At 52.3% G+C, this 19,322-nt stretch overlaps 1 protein-coding gene across 1 annotated transcript; it reads right to left on the bottom strand.

Annotated features, from left to right (window-relative positions):
* Positions 1–1,682: 1,682 nt before the first annotated feature.
* On the bottom strand, positions 1,683–19,141 carry EMC8 (ER membrane protein complex subunit 8). Its single transcript, XM_059383892.1, has 5 exons — positions 18,829–19,141; positions 11,282–11,358; positions 3,402–3,471; positions 2,623–2,717; positions 1,683–2,143 (listed from the first exon to the last, which is right to left on the bottom strand). The coding sequence occupies exons 1-5, from the start codon at positions 19,057–19,059 to the stop codon at positions 1,984–1,986; spliced, it is 633 nt and encodes a 210-aa protein (XP_059239875.1). The 5' UTR covers positions 19,060–19,141; the 3' UTR covers positions 1,683–1,983.
* Between the last annotated feature and the right edge of the window lie 181 nt (positions 19,142–19,322).

A 19,322-nucleotide genomic window follows, 5' to 3' on the forward strand; every position in this document is an offset into this window, starting at 1 on the left:
CATCCCTTCGAGTCAAGTGCGAAAGAACTACTTAGGAATACACGTTGTGCCAGTTCTTTAAGTCTTTTCTATCAAAAGGCAGAGGATGACTATGCATGTGCAGCTACGTGGCAGATTCTCACCTTCATCCCTGGGAGGGAAACAAGAAGCTGGTTCTCAAGGCCAGGGAGCCTGAGGGCCCCGAGACCCCAGAGCGAGGCCCTGGAGGTGAGCGGGAGGGAGCCCCGGCTGGCTTCCTCTGTTTTCACAAGGATATAGGAGGTGGCATCTGCGCTTTGGAAATCTGGTTGTTTTTTTTTTAAGGATACATTCTTCCTTTTGGAATATTTAATACACGTTCTTCTGAAAACATACGCCTGACTCAGCCACAGAAAGGGGGGCCTGGGTCTAGGCCGAAATCCGAACCGGAGGGCAGCACAACGCTCCTGGAAAGCGTGTGGGAAAAGCAAGCACAAGCGTTGCGGGGAGAGGTGAAAATGCGGGAAAAGCAGTAGGTCTTCAAAACGCAACGCCTGCAAACTGGCCTTAGCCATACCTTCATTCGGGATGGCTCTGCCAGTTCCTGACCTGGGGCTGCAGGGAGCACAGACTCTGTTTAATCCAGGAAAAGAGCATTTAATCCAGGTAAAGGCCGGAGGCCATCCTTCTCCCTTTCTGAAACACACTTGAGCCCAGGGGGAGCGAGACCGCTCACCGCGCTCCATCTGTAACGGGACAGGCCTCCAAGGCGGGGAGTGAGGGAGAGAGCGTGCCCACCCGTCACCCCTCCATCGGTGTCCGCACACAAAGTAACACCAGCTTCAAAAATTAAGGGGATGTATCTGAAGAAAGGGTGGAGGAAATGACTCATCTAGGAAAGAAAAAATGCAGCAGAACCACCAAGTCTCCCCATGATCTCCCAGGAGGGTGTTTAAAAGCCTCACCCAGGGTTCCGACCATACACACTACAGAGTGCTCTGCAAAACTCGGGGGGTCCAAGTTTTATTTGGCTTCTGTTGCTTCAAATACAGAAGAAAAAATTATTCTGAGAACAGATTAGAATCACTTACGATAAGCACGGAAGTGAGTTAGGAGCTGGAACTGATTTTTGCCTTTTAAAGACCATCTTAAAAAAAAAAAAAGATTTTATTTATTTATTTGACAGAGATCACAAGTAGGCAGAGAGGCAGGCAGAGAGAGAGAGAAGGGAAGCAGGCTCCCTGCTGAGCAGAGAGCCCGACTTGGGGCTTCATCCCAGGACCCCGGGATCATGACCTGAGCCGAAGGCAGAGCCTTAACCCACTGAGCCACCCAGGCGCCCCTTTAAAGACCATCTTAACACAATTCCATTTTCCCTGTTTTGATTCCACCGGTTTACAAGCTTTCTGTCTGACTGAGAAGCATTACACTCTGCTCCCATCCATGTTCCCGTTACCCGCGGCGCTGTTTTTACCCTTAACGATGAAGGTTTCTCAGGCAACAGTGGCATTATTCCCACTGTGTGGTCGCGACGGCTTGGAGCGGCTCTGTTCACAGCCACGCGCACTCAGCAGCCGCGCGCACTCAGGCCCGGGCCTGGACGACACGAACCCGATGGGATGAAAACTCACAAACACTCACACAAGTATAAGATCTGGGCTTTTTTCTTTTTTTCTTTAAAAGGTAGTTCATAAGCCTTAAAAAGTATTCTCTCCAGATTGTAAAAGGTTAGTTAAAACTGTTTAATAGGAACAATCTCGGACGAGCAGAAACAGCTTTGATTTGGAGGTCAGAGCAACATACAAGTGGGAAGGACCCCACAGGGAGGTCAGAGGGGACAGTCTGCCCCTCTCTAGACTCTGCATTAAAAAGACGGCTGATGGACAGTTGGCCTCTGTCCGGGCATGTGCCACCTCTGAAAACGGTCAGCTTTCCACACAGGCTAGGAGAGATCTTATTTACATTTAAAAATAGCTTTCTTCCCCAGTGTAGTGGAAATGCAGAGAGCAGTCACCAAACCCCTCCCTAGCACAGATGCAGAACAGCTTTATTGATCTCTGGGTTGGTCCAGTCATTCCGAATGTCGTCCAGGTGGTTATCGAAATCCACAAGAGCTTCATAGGACCGGCTGTCCAGGAGCGCCGCGGAGATCCTCTGCGCCTCCGGCCAGTCTTCGCAGTAATCACTACGAGGTGAAACCGGAGAGATCAGCCTCTCGGTGAGAAACAGGCGGCTTTCTGACAGAGGATCAGAAAACCGGCGGCACACCCAGTGGCACGAAGGGGGACAATGGCGAATGGCAGCGAACACGCATGTTTCAAACACACAGATGTGCATACAGACTACGCAGCACGGTGACCACATGAAAGAGACCCCCTCCAGAGGAAAATCTGAAGATGCTGGAGGGCGGTGTGATTATAAATGACCAAAGCAAATGCCGAGAGTGGCGCCCCTGGGCGGGGAGCAGAAGCCCGGGAGGAACACTCAGGCTCTCTCAGGAGCCGGGGAGCATGCAGGATTTCTGTTGTTTGTACACTGCCCCGGAGAACGTGCCAACTTAAAAGCAGAAGGCCAGGGCCAACCTCCTGGGGGCACTGGGTACCCGGGAGCAGCACCCCCCCGCCCCCCGCCGCGCACAGGTCATCGCGAGAGCGCGGCACTCACTAGTGTGGGTCCCTGCACCGCCATCTGTTTTCGTGGTGTTCGTACACGTGGATCGTAGGCACCACGCAGTCCATCGTGAACTTAGTGTTGTCCACCTGTGCACAAGACAGAGGACGCACTCGTGAACACGGCTAACAAAGAGCCGGCGGCCGGCCCGGCTCCGCAGGGCTGCTCGCACTGGGGCGCAGACACTGCAAATCCAATGCGTGCGGTCCCGCCGCGCACGTGGTCCGAGGCTAACCGTGCGCTATGCAGAACACACGCAGGGCTACAGGGTGTCCACGACAGCGGAGCTTCTGAGTACTACTTCTCTCCCTGCTCGAATCCTGTCTGAACGGAGCCCGTTTAACAAGGCTTTTGATGTTCGCTACTGTCTACCTGACTTCTTCTTTCCCTGTGGGCGGTCGGCTAATTCAGTGGCCCTTGCGCTTGAGCGTGAGTCAGAATCATCTGGAAGCTTATTGAAGCAGCCACCTGGGACCCGAGGATCTGCACTTCTGACAAGTTCCCAAGCGGCGCTGATGCGGCTGGCACAGAACCCCACTTTGAGAGCCACTGAGCAGGAATGCCCCCCCCACCGCCCCAGCTGTGGAGACATGGAGCGAGCCTGGGATTCAGCAGGCCCGGCTCTGCAGCGGGAGGAGACCACAGAGGGCAGCACTGGGCTGCCGGAACGCCTGCACAGAAGACGGCTCAGGGCTCCATCTCCATGTTAGCGAGAGGACGCTCAGCAGTCGTCCTGGCAATTGAGAACACCGCCGCACCCAAGAGGGACTCACCATGATGAGAGCCGTATCGCTGAAGCCCTCGGCGATTCTGGAGGCCACCTTTTCTGCGACCTGGTTCGGACTGCAAAAGACGTGGCAGTGAGTCGACTGCGAGCCAGCTTCCGCTGCCATGCACAGCCTCCCCAAGGCGGGGCTCACAGGCACGGCCACTAAGGGCGGCGCCCCTCACTTGTGCGCTCCTCATGACCCTCAGAGGTGACCTTGTGCCAAGGAAAGGGCGATGGGAAGCATGGTGCAAAGCACGTCAGTGCGTTCCGGAAGAGGCATCTTTATTTATTTATTTTTTAAAATTTTAAAAAAGATTTTACTTATTTATTTAACAGAGATCACAAGCAGGCAGAGAGCCAGGCAGAAGGAGAGGAGGAAGCAGGCTCCCTGCCGAGCAGAGATCCCAGGACCCTGGGATCATGATCTGAGCCGAAGGCAGAGGCTTTAACCCACTGAGCCACCCAGCTGCCCCTCAACCATATTTCTGATTAAACTTTAATATATTAATATTATTAATATATTTTATTGAAATACTTTAATGAACTGACAGTCTTGTCCCTTGGTGCCACTTGGTCACCGCACTGTGCAATCTGGCGCCTGCCCCTTACCTTCAAGGGGCAGTACCCTGGAGGCCTGCCAAGCACCCCCACCCTCCCTGGTCACCCAGCTAGAGTCCCCTGCATCTGGGCTGCCAGCCTGCTCTAGGTTCTGGGATCTGCTACTCGTCTTTGGCCCCTCACCAGGGCTGGACACCGGCGGGGCTGCAGACCCGCTCCTTGCCTCCGCCTCCTCTGGTCACCCTGCCATCTGCTGTGTTCAGGTGTTCGCTCCGTATCTGGGTTTCCAAAATTGCTTCCTAACTGGTCTCAATTTCTAGGCTCTTCTTAGTTCATGTATCCTGAAAACTCTCTTTAGATCCATTTTCCTGAAGTGAAACTTCTATCCTGTTCCCTGCTGGCCTCCACTGCTTGTGATGTCCTCAGCCTGGGAGAGCCAGGTCTTTCTCCCCGCGGACCTAGCCGCCGCTCCTGCTCACAGACGCAGTCTTGTGCGTCTTTAATTTCGGGGGAGCGGTCTACAGACGGTCTCCCCCACACGCCCCTCCCCTCACTCCCACTGCTCCCTGCTGGGATGCCCTTCCACATCGGTCTCTGCTGACTGCATCGCTTCCCATCTTTCACGCCCAGAAAACACCGTCCTCTGTGGGAGCTCTTGCCACACTGTCCTGTCTCTAAACCGTTCATTTGTAAAGTGCTTTAACACCTACTCCTCAGCACACAGTCGACTTTTCGTGCATCTTATCTTCCCAGCACAATGAGAGCCGCTGCTTTTGAAGCAAGGGCTGAGCCGAGTATATTTTAACGGCCATAAAAACACATTGATAATTGCCGGTTTACTTAAGGAAACATACTATACAATTATGTAGTGACTGAGCTGGAAAAAAAAAAAAGGCAGATTAATAGTCCTTTTTTTTTTTTTTAAAAAGATTTAATTTATTTATTTCACAGACAGAGATCACACAAGTAGGCAGAGAGGCAGGCAGAAACAGGGAGAGGGAAAGCAGGCTCCCTGCCGAGCAGAGAGACCGATGTGGGGCTCGATCCCAGGACCCTGGGATCATGAACTGAGCTGAAGGCAGAGGCTTTAACCCACTGAGCCACCCAGGTGCCCCAGATTAATAGTGTTTTAGGTTCAAAACTGAGAATCTGTAGTGATGTGCTGACTGTAAGTCTACAGAATTAGGAAAAATAAAACAACAAGGCAGCTTCAAAGAGAAAGGGCCCCAGGGGTTCCTGTCCCCCAGGCCACCACGGAAAGGTGTGCAAAGGACAGCAGAGCTACACTGTGTTTCCCAGGAGCTGGGAGGCGCACAGTTCCCGCGGCTCAGACGGCAAAGGCAACAATCAGGACTGGAGCCACGGAGGCCCGCCTGTTCTTCCACAAAATGTGGACAACACACACTCCTGTCCCTGGCTCGTTCACACCTCAGGTGCAAAGGGAAAAGAAGTGAGCATTTGCATAAAGCATCTGCCATAAAGAAACTTACAAAACTATCATCTTAACACTTATGATGATCATGGTGGCCAGTGACTTTTATCAGGAAAGGTGTCAAGAAACATTCATCAAAAACAAGAACTACCACTTCAGATGCCCAAGAACTCAAATTTAAAATTTTTAAAAAAGATTTTATTTATTTGAGAGAAAAAGAGAACACAAGCAGGGGTGGGGAGGGACAGAAGGAGAGGGAGAAGCAGGATCCCTGCTGAGCAGGGAGCCCAATGTGGGGCTCTATCCCAGGACCCTGGGATCATGACCTGAGCTGAAGATAGATGCTCAACTGACTGAGCCACACTGGTACCTCTAAGATGTATTCCTTTTTTTTTTTTTCCTTTTTAAAGATTTTATTTATTTATTTGACAGAGAGAGACAAAGTGAGAGAGGGAACACAGGCAGAGGGTGTGGGAGAGGGAGAAACAGGCTTCCCGCAGAGCAGGGAGCCTGATTGGGGCTCTATCCCAGGACCCTGGGATCATGACTGAGCCAAAGGCAGACGCTTAACCAACTAAGCCACCCAGGTACCCCTGAAATGTACTCTTTTGAAAAGAGTTTATAAGATTATAGTTAATAAACTGAAAAAGTATTTGAAAGAACTGCCAATTTTGTCTACATTTTTTGGTATTAATGCACTTTGTCTCAAATACTGACCTCCCCCAATCCTAACTGCATTCCTAATGTAGGACTGTCACGCTATGACAGTAAGGTCACTACTTTGCTTACTAGGCTGTATCAACTCTGCTCCCCAGAAGCCTCAGCCGTCAAATAAAACTAAGGGCACCACGAGGCAGAGACTGCTTTGTCCATTTCCCCCTCCCAACTAGCATGAAGCTAGGCATTTGCCTGACCAATCCCGACCTGAAAGCTTTTTACTGAGCATCTAATTTCAGACCAGTGTGCTGTGCCTGGTACTGACATTTATCCACATGATATGTAAATCACAAAGCAAACCCCAGCAATTAGGAAGTGCTACAATAAAACTCGACACAATGACCTAGAGTTTAGTAATCAAGCGAAACTGTTACAAGCACCTTACATTTCTTTTTATAACATAAAAAGCTCACTGACCTTTTTTTTAAAAACAAAAAACAAACAACAAAAAACAAACAATGTTTCTAATGCTGTACTTTTCATCTCTGTGACTCATCTGTAGCGGGTTTGTACCTCTTAATCCCCTTTACCTATTTTCCCCAATCCCCCATCCACCTCCCCTCTGGCGACCACTAGGTTGTTCTCTGCAATTAAGAGCCTTTTTAATTTAATTAATTTCTCATATCTATTTCAAAGATTTTTATTTTTTATTTATTTTCTAATAAGATTTTATTTACTTATTTATTTGACAGGCGGAGATCACAAGCAGGCAAAGAGGCAGGCAAAGAGAGCAGGGGAAGAAGGCTCCCCGCCGAGCAGAGAGCCTTATGTGAGGCTCCATCCCAGCACCCTGGGATCATGACCTGAGCTGAGGCAGAGGCTTAACCCACTGAGCCACGCAGGCGCCCCTCAAAGGTTTTTATTTATTTATTTTCTTTTTCTTTTTTTTAAAAAGATTTTATTTATTTATTTGACAGAGAGAAATCACAAGTAGGCAGAGAGGCAGGCAGAGAGAGAGGGAAGCAGGCTCCCTGCTGAGCAGAGAGCCCGATGCGGGGCTAGATCCCAGGACCCTGAGATCATGACCTGAGCTGAAGGCAGCGGCTTAACCCACTGAGCCACCCAGGTGCCCCTATTTATTTATTTTCTAAAAGATCTATCTATCTATCTATCTATTTATTTATTGACAGACAGAGATCACAAGTAGGCAGAGAAGCAGGCAGAGAGAGAGAGAGGAGGAAGGCTCCCTGCTGAGCAGAGAGCTCCATGCGGGGCTCGATCCCAAGACCCTGGGATCATGACCCGAGCTGAAGGCAGAGGCTCTAACCCGCTGAGCCACCCAGGTGCCCCTCAAAGGTTTTTATTTTTAAGTAATCTCTACACTCCAGGCGCCTGGATGGCTCAGTGGGTTAAGCCTCTGACTTCGGCCCAGGTCATGATCTCAGGGTCCTGGGATCGAGCCCCGCATTGGGCTCTCTGCTGGGCGAGGAGCCTGCCCCCCCCCCCCCCCCACCTTGTGGCCCCCCCCTCCCCCAAAAAAATTAAAAAAAAAAAAAAAAAAAAAAAAAGTAATCTCTACACTCAACATGGGGCCCAACTCACGACTGTGCATTCCACCGACTGAGCCAGCCAGGCACTCCAAGAACTGTTCTGTTTTTTAGATTCCACACGTAAGGGAAATCACAAGGTATTGTCTTTCTCTTGTCTGATTTATTTCACTTAGCTTAATGCCCTGTAAGTCCATCCGTGTTTCGGAAAACTACAGCTAGATCTCCTACAGTTTCAGGCTGAGTCTATGTAAATACACGCCGTGTCTTCCAGGTCCATTCATTCACGGACGGACACAGGAGCTGCTTCCATGCCTGTTAGGAACAGTGCTATGACAAACACCGTGGTGTACATATTTTTCTTAATTAGTGTTTTCATTCTCATCTTCTTTGGTTAATTATCTATTAGTGGAATTAGTGGATCATAGGGTATTTCTATTTTTAACTTTTTGGGACCCTCCACACTGTTTCCCACAGAGGCTGCATTGCCACCATCAGTGCAGGGGATTTTTCTCTACGCCCTCGCCCACGCTTGGTATTTGTGCATTTGATCCCAGCCATTCTGATGGGCGGGAGGTGACATCTCGTTGTGGTTTTGATAGGCACTTCCCTGACCATCAGTGGTGCTGACCAATCTCTCTCGAGTCTCTTGTGCTATCTGCATGTCTTCTTTGGAAAAACATCTATTCAGATCCTCTGTCCATTTTTGTTTGTTTGGGTGTTGTTTGTTTATATATTTTGGATACTGACCCCTTATAGGATAATCATTTCCATAAATCTTCTCCCACTTACTAGCCTGCCTTTTTGTTCTGATGATGGTTCCCTTTGCCAGGCAAAACCTTTTTATTTTGGTGTAGTCCCAACAGTTTGTTTGAATGACCCTTTTTAGAAAAAAGTATACACAGGACTAGTAATAGTACAAACCTGTACTTTGAACCAAGCACGAAGCTAAAGACGGTTTATGTTGCTTCACTTTGTCCTCAAGACCAATTTCGGAGGCATGAGCTTTTACTACCATTTCACAGGTAGGACCACTGAGGCCCAAGAGGTAAACTAGTAAGTCACCTATGATTTGAATCCAAGTCTACCTGGTTTTAAGGCTCATGCTATGAGACACTGTTAATCAGCTGATCTACATATATATGTGTGTGTGTGTGTCTCACTTGTAAAGATGTATGTATATGTATTTAAAGATTTTATTTATTTGACAGAGCGCGTGCACACACACACACAAGCAGGGGGAGTAGCGGGGAGAGGGAGAAGCAGGTTCCCTGCTGAGTAGGGAGCCCAATGCGAGGCTTGATTCCAGAACTCTGGGATCATGACCTGAGCCGAAAGCAGACACTTAACCGACTGAGCGACCCAGGCGATCCAATCAACTGATATTTCTAAAAAAAGAGGAAATTTTTAGCCAAGTCTGGTTGAAGAGAGAAGTGGCGGTTTTCTAGGCAGAGGCAGATAGTACTAGCGGAGGAAATTAGTGTGATCTCAGCTCCTGAGCTTCCAAGCCGTGTGGCCTTTGTGCAGTGACCATCTCTGGCTACTTTCTTCACCTGAGTGTCCTTGGGAGGGTTAGACAGGACAGCGCCAGTAAATCCTAACACAGCACCGGCCCACACATCCTGAGGACTGAACCCCTACATCCAGCAGGCACTCACCAGAGGGACTCAAGGGTGATCGGGCACTCTTGTCCCCCGGCTCATGTTTAATCCCCTACAGACCTGGCAATGGGCTGTTAGTAGGTAGATAAACATAGTGATGGGGGAATGCAAAAGCTCCTAAGCAGAGCAGCTGAAGGTACCAGAAAAGTCTAGAAGCTCCGAGCAGCACGAAAATGCTGTCTGGGTAGGAGACTTCTGGGCGGGGCTAGAATGAGGTCTGAACAGAGGCAGGAAGATGGGAGTAGCGTGAGCCAAATGAGGCACCCAGGTGAGAGCCATGCACATCCGTCTGGGGCAACCATGTGAGGTGGGGATTTGGGGAGAAGTGGGTGGAAAGGGAGGCCTCACCCTTGACAAACTGGTGCCATCACCTCCTGCCTGGTCCCCTGGTCTTTCTGCAAGAGCGGCTAAGAACCGCTCGGTTCAGGGAACCCTCCTTCCAAGGACAGCTCCCCGCTGCTTACGAAGTGACGCTCCCAAGTCCACCTGGTGTCCACCGCACGAAGCCCCTCTCCGGACACTCTTCCCTCCTGCTCCTCACATGGGCACTCGACAAGACTCTCCCGGGCATTCAGACGACAGCCCTCCCCGAGGGCTTCTCTGGTGACCCCAGGGGAGGACTTCCTCACTGCGCTTGCTGTCACAGCCTCTGCACCCGCCTCAGGGCTCGTGGCCCCGCCGGGCAGCAGAGCGCTGGGCCGGCAGCATCTCTCACGGTCCCTCCAGCAACCTGAGGGCAAAGGCCAACTGTGTTTAGCTTTTGCCCTGCAGAGCCTGGCCTGGGGTCCGTCTTCCGTGTAACAAAGACCAGTACCGACAAGGGCCCTTGGGCATAGGCTCCGGGTCAGAGACAGAGTCGTCCATGCCTGGGAGGCGGATAGCAGCAGATGGAGAAGGGGTCCTGGGGGAGCGGTGGGTCCTGGGACCACAGAGGCCCCGTGTGTGGTTGTCCAAGCAGGGGCTTTAACGGGGCTGTGTAGAGCCCAGCACCTCGCTGGCTACCCCGCCTCCCTCCAAGTCCTGCCCGGGGCACTGGCGCCTCATCCTTACCAGCACTTAGGCACCAGCTCACCGTGTATTTCCAAACACACTGCCGAGTCCGCCCTCTCGCCTTCGCTAAGCTGCTGCGCAGAACTCCAGGTGGGGCTTTGGTCTGGGACCCTCTACTGCAGCCCCTGGACGCCTGGACTCAGAAGTCAGCCAGCACTCTCTGACAACGTGAGGAGAGCAGGAGAGCGCCATGCGGGGGACCTCCTATCTGCTCCTGGCTTCCGGCTGGTGGAAATCCCAGGGAGGTCAGGGTAGTGACTCTTCTGGGGCTTTCCCTAACAGGTCACACACAGCAGGCTGGCTGCTGGCCGTGGCCCTAAACCAAGAGGCACTGCTTCCTTTGATGTGGACTTCTTTGCCACACTCCCCCTTCCCTGTCCCTCCGGGCCCGGGGATGGTACCGCCTTCCGTCACACCACTACCCTCCGTGTGCGCACACGGCCAGACCTTAGGTTACAATCAATGATGAGCCCTTCCCAAATCATCCGAACTCCAGTGTGTCATCGGTTTTTCCAGTGAGACAGCACACCAAGTCCTCAGCCTTGCTCAGTGAGAACCAGAGGCCCATGTGAAGGAAGCTGCTAGCCTCACATCTTCCTCCCAGTACCAGATCCCAAGAGCACCGAGTCCAAAAGTTCTTCTCTGTCCCCAGGAGAGCAGTATTCTTTCCTGATGTTCTGCCCCACACCATTCCTAGCTGGGACAGAAATCACAGGCCCCTGGCTGTTGCTTTCATTGCATGAACTCCCTCCAAGCAAAAATAAAGAAGATACAAACACAATCCCAAATTAATGTAACTGTTAGGATTTCTCTTGTTTGGAATTACCCACATCACAGTTCCTCTCAAATACTAGAAACAAGCACAGAACGCAGGGAGGGGTTTTGTTCTCACAGAGCCTACAGAAGGTCAAAAGGCACATCAGAGACTATCTGACCCACGATCATTCCCTCAGACCACAGGGTTTTTGCACAGACATACCTGGCATCCTTGACTCGTTCGTTAGCTTGATAATAACCGGCAATCACGTAGCTATTATCTTTGCACCATGAGTCAATCTGAATGGGAAACAGAAATTGGGAGGAAAAGATGAGTGACTTTCCCTTAAATGTCACCTCTTAATAAACACAGGAGACCTTGGCCCCACCCCCATAACTCCAATGTTGGGACAAGAGACAGTTTAATCTCTGAGTCCTCTTTCCCAGGAGAAAGGTCACACCAGCTTGTTGTCTATGGTCTGTGGGAGGCCAAAGAAAACAGGAGAGCGTGGCCTCAACCTCACTGGGGATACAGTGCCCACACACACAGTGCAGGTGTGGCGCCGTGGGGAGGTGGGGCCATTTTTACCCACCAGCTCTTAAGACAGAAAGAATGGAGGCATTCTGGGGCTTGAGCAGCCCTTGTGCTCCTGGGGTCAAGCCTCCACAGATAAGCAAACTAAAGCTAGAGGTGCCCTAAGTTTGCACAGCCACGGAGCAGGACCAGAATGGGGACCTTGGTCTCTTGAAGCTAAGTCTTTTTATGTCGTATTTAAATCTCTGTCTTCCTAGCAACAAACCACAGAAACACTTCATGTTAGTGTATGGGGTACACGGGTACATGGGTGTGTACACAGGCATGCACAAACACACTCTCTTCCACTCAACTCCCTGTAAAAGCGTTTGTCTGTTTTATAATGCCACTCTTCCCGCATCAGATTTAACTTCCTGCAGGTCTAATGTCATTACTAAAAACAACAAAATGTCATCCTGTTTTTGCCATAATGGAATTTTAATAATATACTGCGATAAATTCTATTCTCAGTCTGCAGAAGAGAAAATAAAATTAATAGTTTTTCAGAGCAAATTAACTAGTTAACAATACTCTTCTTTTTCAAAAAACATGGCTGTATTACTTTTTTTCTTGGATTCTAGTTTGGGGCTCAGGCAAAGTGTTCCTTATGACTAAAAGCAGACTTCACAAGAGGGTTACAGTCCAAGGTTCCCTGGCTCACACAAGGATTAGAATAATAATTCTGGCCTCCTAAGAGCTCACAAATTACCATATTGGGTCAAAACCAAGGCTCACTGAACCAATTATATGTTTTGGTCACCCACCCAAAAGATTAGGGCTATGTCTTCAAAATATTTACAATGGCTCTTTAACTGTAACTTTGTTACCAATTACTTCCAAATCACTTACATTTTGCTTCCATCACCTCTTAAAGGAACGGGTTCCAGAAACTTTCTCTTGCTGCTTACCGTGGCAATTTCTTTCCTTTTCCTCTAAACCGGTCTCTTTGCAGCACCAAAGGGCATAGCCTGGCTCTAAAATCTGGCATCCGCCGCATTCCCTGACCTCAAACCCCAAAGACCAGCCTCCCCTTCAGTGGAGCCCTCTCAGCCTTTGCGTCTACTCGAAGACCAGCCTCTTGAGTGTGTCCTCGCTGACCACTTGGGCCTCCCTCTCCTGACTCTCTGATGACGCCTGTACCTTTATCCAGAGTCAGAACTAAAGATAAGTCTAAAATGGGTCAGCATAAGGGCATCTGGTGGCTCAGTCAGTTAAGCGTGCCTGCCTTCGGTTCAGTTCCTGATCTCAGGGTGTTGGGATCAAGCCCAGCATGGGGCTCTCTGCTCAGCAGGGAGTCTACTTTTTCCTCTGTGCTCCCTCCCTCTCTCAAAGAAACAAAATCTTTAAAATAAATAAATAAATAAATAAATAGAGCCAGAGGGACTGATTCCTTCTAGAAGCTCTAGGGGAGAATCCACTCCTTGTGTCGTCCTCCCTCTAGAGGTCACTCACATTCCTTGCAGGTGACCACATCACTCTGGCCTCTGCTTCCTAGTCACATCTCCTTCCTCTGATCCTGCCTTTCCTATTTCCTTCTAAGAAGGAAGGGGCCCAGAATATAATCCAGGTCCACCTCCCTGCCTCAGGGTCCTTATCTTAAATTCATCTGCAAAGTCCCTTTCCCAAGGAAGGTCACAGAGCCACAGGCTCCGAGCATTAGGATGCAGACGTGTTGGGGACCACTTCTGGCGGACTGCAGCTACATTTACTCTGCGGATTATTACTCGCTGCTGCGGCTGTTCTGACCACTCCAGGAGTTGTCTTTAGTGAGCACTCCAAGCTGCTTCTAGAACCCTTCCCGGGAGGGAGGTACAGTGGGGACTTGTCCCCCAGCAGAGGCACACGGTATCACCCTGCATCTGTCCTCAGGGAGCACACAAAGTACCTGACGTGAAGGTGATTCTTGTGACCAACATAAGGACCTAACCAAGTCCAGCAGGAAAATGGCGTAATGACCTTGAACTTCCAGGAGAACTCTCTGAAGAGACTGCCCCAAAGCAAACCAGGTCATAAAAGCTCTGGTTTGGTTTCAAAACTTTTGAATGATTCAAGCAAGGACAACCAAGTTAACTGTAAAGGTGCTTATTTTAGTTTTTTTTTTTTTTTTTAAAGACTTATTTATTTATTTATTTATTTATTTTTTTTTAAAAGATTTTATTTATTTATTTGACAGAGAGAAATCACAAGTAGACGGAGAGGCAGGCAGAGAGAGAGAAAGGGAAGCAGGCTCCCTGCTGAGCAGAGAGCCCGATGCGGGACTCGATCCCAGGACCCCGAGATCATGACCTGAGCCGAAGGCAGCGGCTTAACCCACTGAGCCACCCAGGCGCCCCAAAGACTTATTTATTTGAGAGACAGTGAGGGAGCGCGCATGAGCAGTGGGAGGGGCAGAGGGAGAGACCCCCCCAAGCAGACTCCCCGCTGAGTGTGGAACTGTGGGGCTCGATCCCCTAACCCATGAGATCATGACCTGGGCCCAAACCAAGAGTCAGAGGCTCAATGACTGAGGCACCCAGGTGCCCCTGAGGATGCTTATGATGGGCATGTACGGCCTGTCCACAGCTGTCCAGGTAGACACACAAATGAAAAATGGAAAACACCAAAGGGTGCATGTAGAACCGAGGGCTCCCATCAGGTACCAGAGCCTGCAGAGAGGCTGCGTGGACAAGTTTTTAATTAGATGGAAGCATTTTCTTTGGCGCTTTCAGAAATGGCGCCAGACCTTATTGGGTGAGCGTGACCTGGAGTGTGGTACAAGTCGGTGGCCAGAAGGCGAGCAGAGTGAGCGGGGGGAGGCAAGGATGGGGTGGGCAGGGCTCGAGGGGCTCCGGAATCCTGGAGAAAGCCCAAATGGCTCATTAATGAAAAGCTTTAGTGGATCTGAGAGGCAGCTGGCTCAGTCAAGCCAGTTCATGCCCAAGCGGGACAGGTCACGGCAAAGGAACTGAGCAGCTGTCCCTCTGTTCTCTGTGAATCCATTTTCCATTTTCCCTGCTCTCCTGCCACACATCGTGTGAACAATCCAAACGAAGACCACAGTTCAGGACGGCACCCTGAAACCTGATGTCAACTTACTACAACTGACTGCTACAGGGACTAACTTCACACTGGCTCTGTAGTTTCCTTCACCTTCCAGAGGGGGAGAAGGACACTTCTACCGTGCATAAGCCTGCCACCCTCTGCCCAGTGCCTTTCTGGTTTGTTCCATCTCGGGTGCACAGGAGAGCTGCGCAAGGCACCGGACCCTACTCGTTCATTCCCAGCTCAGCTCCGCACAAGGAGAGCGGCTCCTCTCTGCACACCTGCCTGTATTTGCATGCGTGACACTGTAATCCGCACCGTTACCTCACACGACTGTGCCATCGCCACGAAGCAGGTAAGAGAGAACTGGTAAGAGCCACTCTGAGGAGGGCGCCACTCCCACACTTGCCACTTAAAAGCTGAGGGAGTCTGGGAGCCTCACTGCAGCAACAAGCAGGTCTTGGGAGCCCAAGGAAAGGGCTGGCTAGATTCACTGAGAAGAAAAGCTCCTTCTCAAGTGGGAGGCTGGTTTTTCTATGGCCTGGGACGGAGCTGAAACCATGAAAGAGCTCTGAAGGCAAAGGGGAGAGGGTGACGTCAGAGGGCAGAACGGAAAAGAGGACCCGCGCAGCCGTCTCCCTCTCCCTGGCTAGCAGGTCAATGTCACTGTTCTGGAGAGAAAACAGGGCTGGGGAAGAGCTAGAGGACAGCGCCCCACGCAAATGAGCACAGAGCAGGCACACAGGAGGCGGCAGAAAGAATTCTGGGCCGAAATCAAGGGGATCAGACCAAATGGCAAATAAGAAAGTCACCTGGAAGAAGGCAATCAAACACGGCTCCGCAGAACTAGGAAATCAACGAGGGAAAAGGACAAAAAGGGATTACAGAAACAGCAGCTCTATGCTAATTTTCCCGCTAACATTTTATGGATTTTTGCTATTAGAAATAATTCCATCACTACCTACGTCAAAGGGTTATAAGGATAAATAACAGGCGTAAGTACTTAAAACGAAAAGCACCCAGAAATGCAAGGATTTTAAGTGGAAAATTATAATGCAAAGCTTTTCAAAGGAATCTGATGCCGCCCTCTGACGGCCGCGCATCAAGTGCGTCTTTCCCCCTTACTAAAAATAACTACGACATGAAACTCCCTGAGTAGAAAAAAGCCTGGGCATAAAGCCTCAGTTGTATAGTTTCATGGATTTAGACCTTAGTAAAATCACATCTACCGCGGCTGATACACTGATCAAGAATGGCTCCCCATGCCGAGAGTTTTCATCGCCTTCAGGTTGTAACGTTGCTAAGTCACACGCTGAACAGCACAAACCTAAATACCTTCACCCAGTAAAAATTTTTCAGAGGGGGAGCCTGGGCTCAGTCGGTTACGTGTCTGACCCCTCGTCTCAGCTCAGGTCTTGATCTCAGGGTTGTGAATTCATGCACCGAGTTGGGCTTCACTTTAAAAAAAAAAAAAAAAAAATGCTGTTGCAGAGAATCTAGTTTAGACTTAACTTTGCCGGACGGGAGCCTTAAACTCTGATGGGCATGTCTGGGGGAAGTGCTGCAAACTGAGGGTCAGGGCGGAGTGGAGTGACACGGGACCAAGGCCGAAACAGGGCCTCACGCGGTGCCCCTCTCCCTCTTAACAGCCTGATAGCAGCGGGCTATTTTAAGAGTCGAGGTCTCCTCTGGGCATCTTCCCTCCCTGGTAAGTGGTTTGGGAGGCAGCTCTGCTCCTCGGGGAAAATTCACATAAAGCGACTCCAAGGCAGTTGCTTGTAGTTTGTGCGTCTAATTCCCTCCAGTGCTGCGTTTACATCTTCTAACAGTAACTCGACGCTTTCACCCCGTGAAGGTTGCGTAAGGATGAAAAGCACTAGTAATACTTTCACGATCCCACCAGAGGCTCAAGTTTGTCTTTAAGATGCTTAGGTATTTCTGATAGGATTTTGAATGGATTTAAGGCAATACACCTGGCCCCTCGGGCTACTCCTGGGTCAGCTGGCTGGCTCTTCCGTGCGCCCCACAGAAGCAACAGCTCCCCGTGCGTCTGCGCACAGCTCCCTCCTCATTCCACACGCTGCCCTGTACAGCCTGCTCTCCCAGCTTCAACGGTCACCGAGAAGATACTGATTCTCAACCTACGTCTCCAGCCCCTCACCTTCTAAACTCCAGACCCATTTTCAACGTTCAACACTGGATCATCTTCACTTTCCCTCAATATATGGCACCACTGTCTTCCCATGCGTAAACCAGACACCAAGGTGTCTCCCTTGTTCCTTCTCCCTCTGTTCACACGTGACTAGTCACCGAGTCCTGTGGATTCTCCCTCCTGGTCTCTCGATGTCTCGTCTGCAGGCACACTGCACTCAGTGTGGGCAGCCACTGCCTCCGGTCTCCTGGCTGCAGCCATCACTGCGGGACGCAAATCCAGCTGTGCCACTCTCCTCCAGTGGCTTCCCGGCCCTCACGATGGCGCCCAGCTTCTCCGCGTGATCTGCAAGCTGCTGCACAATGCAATCTGTCTGCTGCTCACCCCTCTCTGCCCCTGGTCCCTTAACACTCCAGCGCCCCTCCCCACCCCATTTTCTCTGGTCTTTGCACACACTGGTCCCTCTGCCTTGAATGCTCTCTCTTCACCTCCCCCTACCTGCGCACCCACTCCCCTGCCCCTGCCGTTACCATGGCTGGCCCACTGTGTCACTCCTTGCATGTGCATTTCTCCGGCAGCCTAGCCTGCCTTCCCGGGTTAGCTGGGGACCTCTCACCACTTTCTGCTTGAACCCATGCACCACTTACTCTCGGTATGTACTCTCTGCTTCCTGTGAGCTCGCGTGCTTGGCAGGTTTTGACCCAGAGCCCAGCACAGGCTTGGCACGCGGCTGGAAAACGGAACAATCTCGCATTCATGCTCCTGGTTAAGTCCAGCTCCCTGCAAGTGACTGCACCTCACACCTCCAGCCACCCTGCGCGTCCGGAGTAATGGAGGCAGGTGGGTGAAGACGGGCGTTATACCCACGCACACCTCAGCCATGATCTGTACTGACAGCACGTTTCTTCAAGGGCTAAATACCTACGTCTTACCCATGTCCTCCCCGGAGATCCTATGAAGAAATTCACACCACGGCTCCGGTTAACAGGCACTCAAAGATGTGCCCGGTAACCTCGGGGCAGGACCGTTGGCCCCGGGTACTTCCTGCTTCCATGGGTGTCATAACTCTGGGAATCATGAGACGGGTTCATTTCGCTTGGTGCTAAGTACAGACAAAGGAGCTCTGCCTACACCTCAAACGTAGCTTACCTTGAAGTGAAAGGTAAACAGTATCAACTCAGGTGCTGAGGCCGCTCTGAGGTTACGGGAGGTGGAGGGTGTGACCACTGGGGGGAACTCGCAAGTGCTCGTTCCTCCGCCGCTCATCAGCCCCCGATCAGCCCCCGGAGCCTACAACCCCGCTACCAGCCGCCGATCTCCACGCTCGAGCCCCCCGCTCCGCACCGCAGTAAGGCCGTCCTTGGAGCAGACACCCCAGAGCGCTGGCCAAAAAGGTCTTTCTAATGTCACAAAGAGCCCTTGGCCTTTGAAACTCCGGGTGGCTTCCAGAGGGCGCCCGGCTCCCGACCCCGAGGTGCGGAGTTCAAGCCCCGCGCTGGGGGCAGAGCTAGCTTAAAGCAAACTGAACCCAAGGGCGCAGCGTGGCTAAGGCACCAGCGGGGACCGCGACGTCCTCCGTGAGCGGAGGACGAGCGCCCGCCCCAGCAAGGCTACCCTCGTCTAGGGACGTGTCTCGCGTCGGGGGGTGCGGTGTACTGAGGTCCCCAGAACCACGGCGTCTACACCCGCGGCAGACAAGGCAGGCGTTCCGGGGCGGAGCGCGGGAACCAAGCTCCAGCGTCTACGTCCGGACCGCCACGCTGCGGGGCCGCGGCCCCCGTGGGCGGCGGCTTGTTTCTAAACAGGCCGCGGGCTCGAAGAAGTGACCACGACCCGCGCCCTGACCCGTGCCCGCGCCCCCAAGAGCACCCGCCCCGGCTCCTGCTCCACCAGCGGCCCCGCGCCGAGCCCTCCCCGCACGCCCGCGCCGCACCCCGACCCTCGCCCCGCGGCCGCAGCCCGGAAGCCGCGCTCTTCGGCCGCAGACCCCGAGCGGAGGGGAGGCCGCCCGGCCCGCGCTTACCAGGGTCAGGGCCACCTCCAGCATGGGGGCGAGGGCCAGGGTGCCGTGGAAGAGGGGGATACAGTCCACGAAGAGGGTGTGGTGGGCGCCCGGGCCGCCCAGCGGCAGGTGCTCCTTGCGCGGCTTCTGCTTCTCGGCCACCAGCAGTCCGTTGACGGCGCAGTGCGGGTACTTGGCGCCGTGCAGCACCATCTTGCAGTAAGCCTGGGTGGTCAGCTTCACCCCGGGCATGCTGAGCCCGGCCGGGCCCCGGAGGCCCCGCAGCCGGCGGAGGCCTGGGTCCCTGCCCGGCCGCGCGGCGCCTCCGCGGAGAAGCGGGACGAGGCGGCGGCCGCCCGGCGCGGCCCCGCGGCCGGCGGAGGCGCCCACAGGCCGGGCCCGGCTGCCGGCCGGGCTCCTCACGCACCGGCTCCCGGCCGCCGGGACAAGCCGACGCGCCCGCCTCACCCGCCGCTCGCGCTGCGGGCCGGGCGCCGCCGTAAAGCCGTCTCTCG

Source organism: Mustela nigripes, chromosome 17 (genome assembly GCF_022355385.1).
Source record: "Mustela nigripes isolate SB6536 chromosome 17, MUSNIG.SB6536, whole genome shotgun sequence".
Classification (NCBI taxonomy): Eukaryota; Metazoa; Chordata; class Mammalia; order Carnivora; family Mustelidae; genus Mustela; species Mustela nigripes.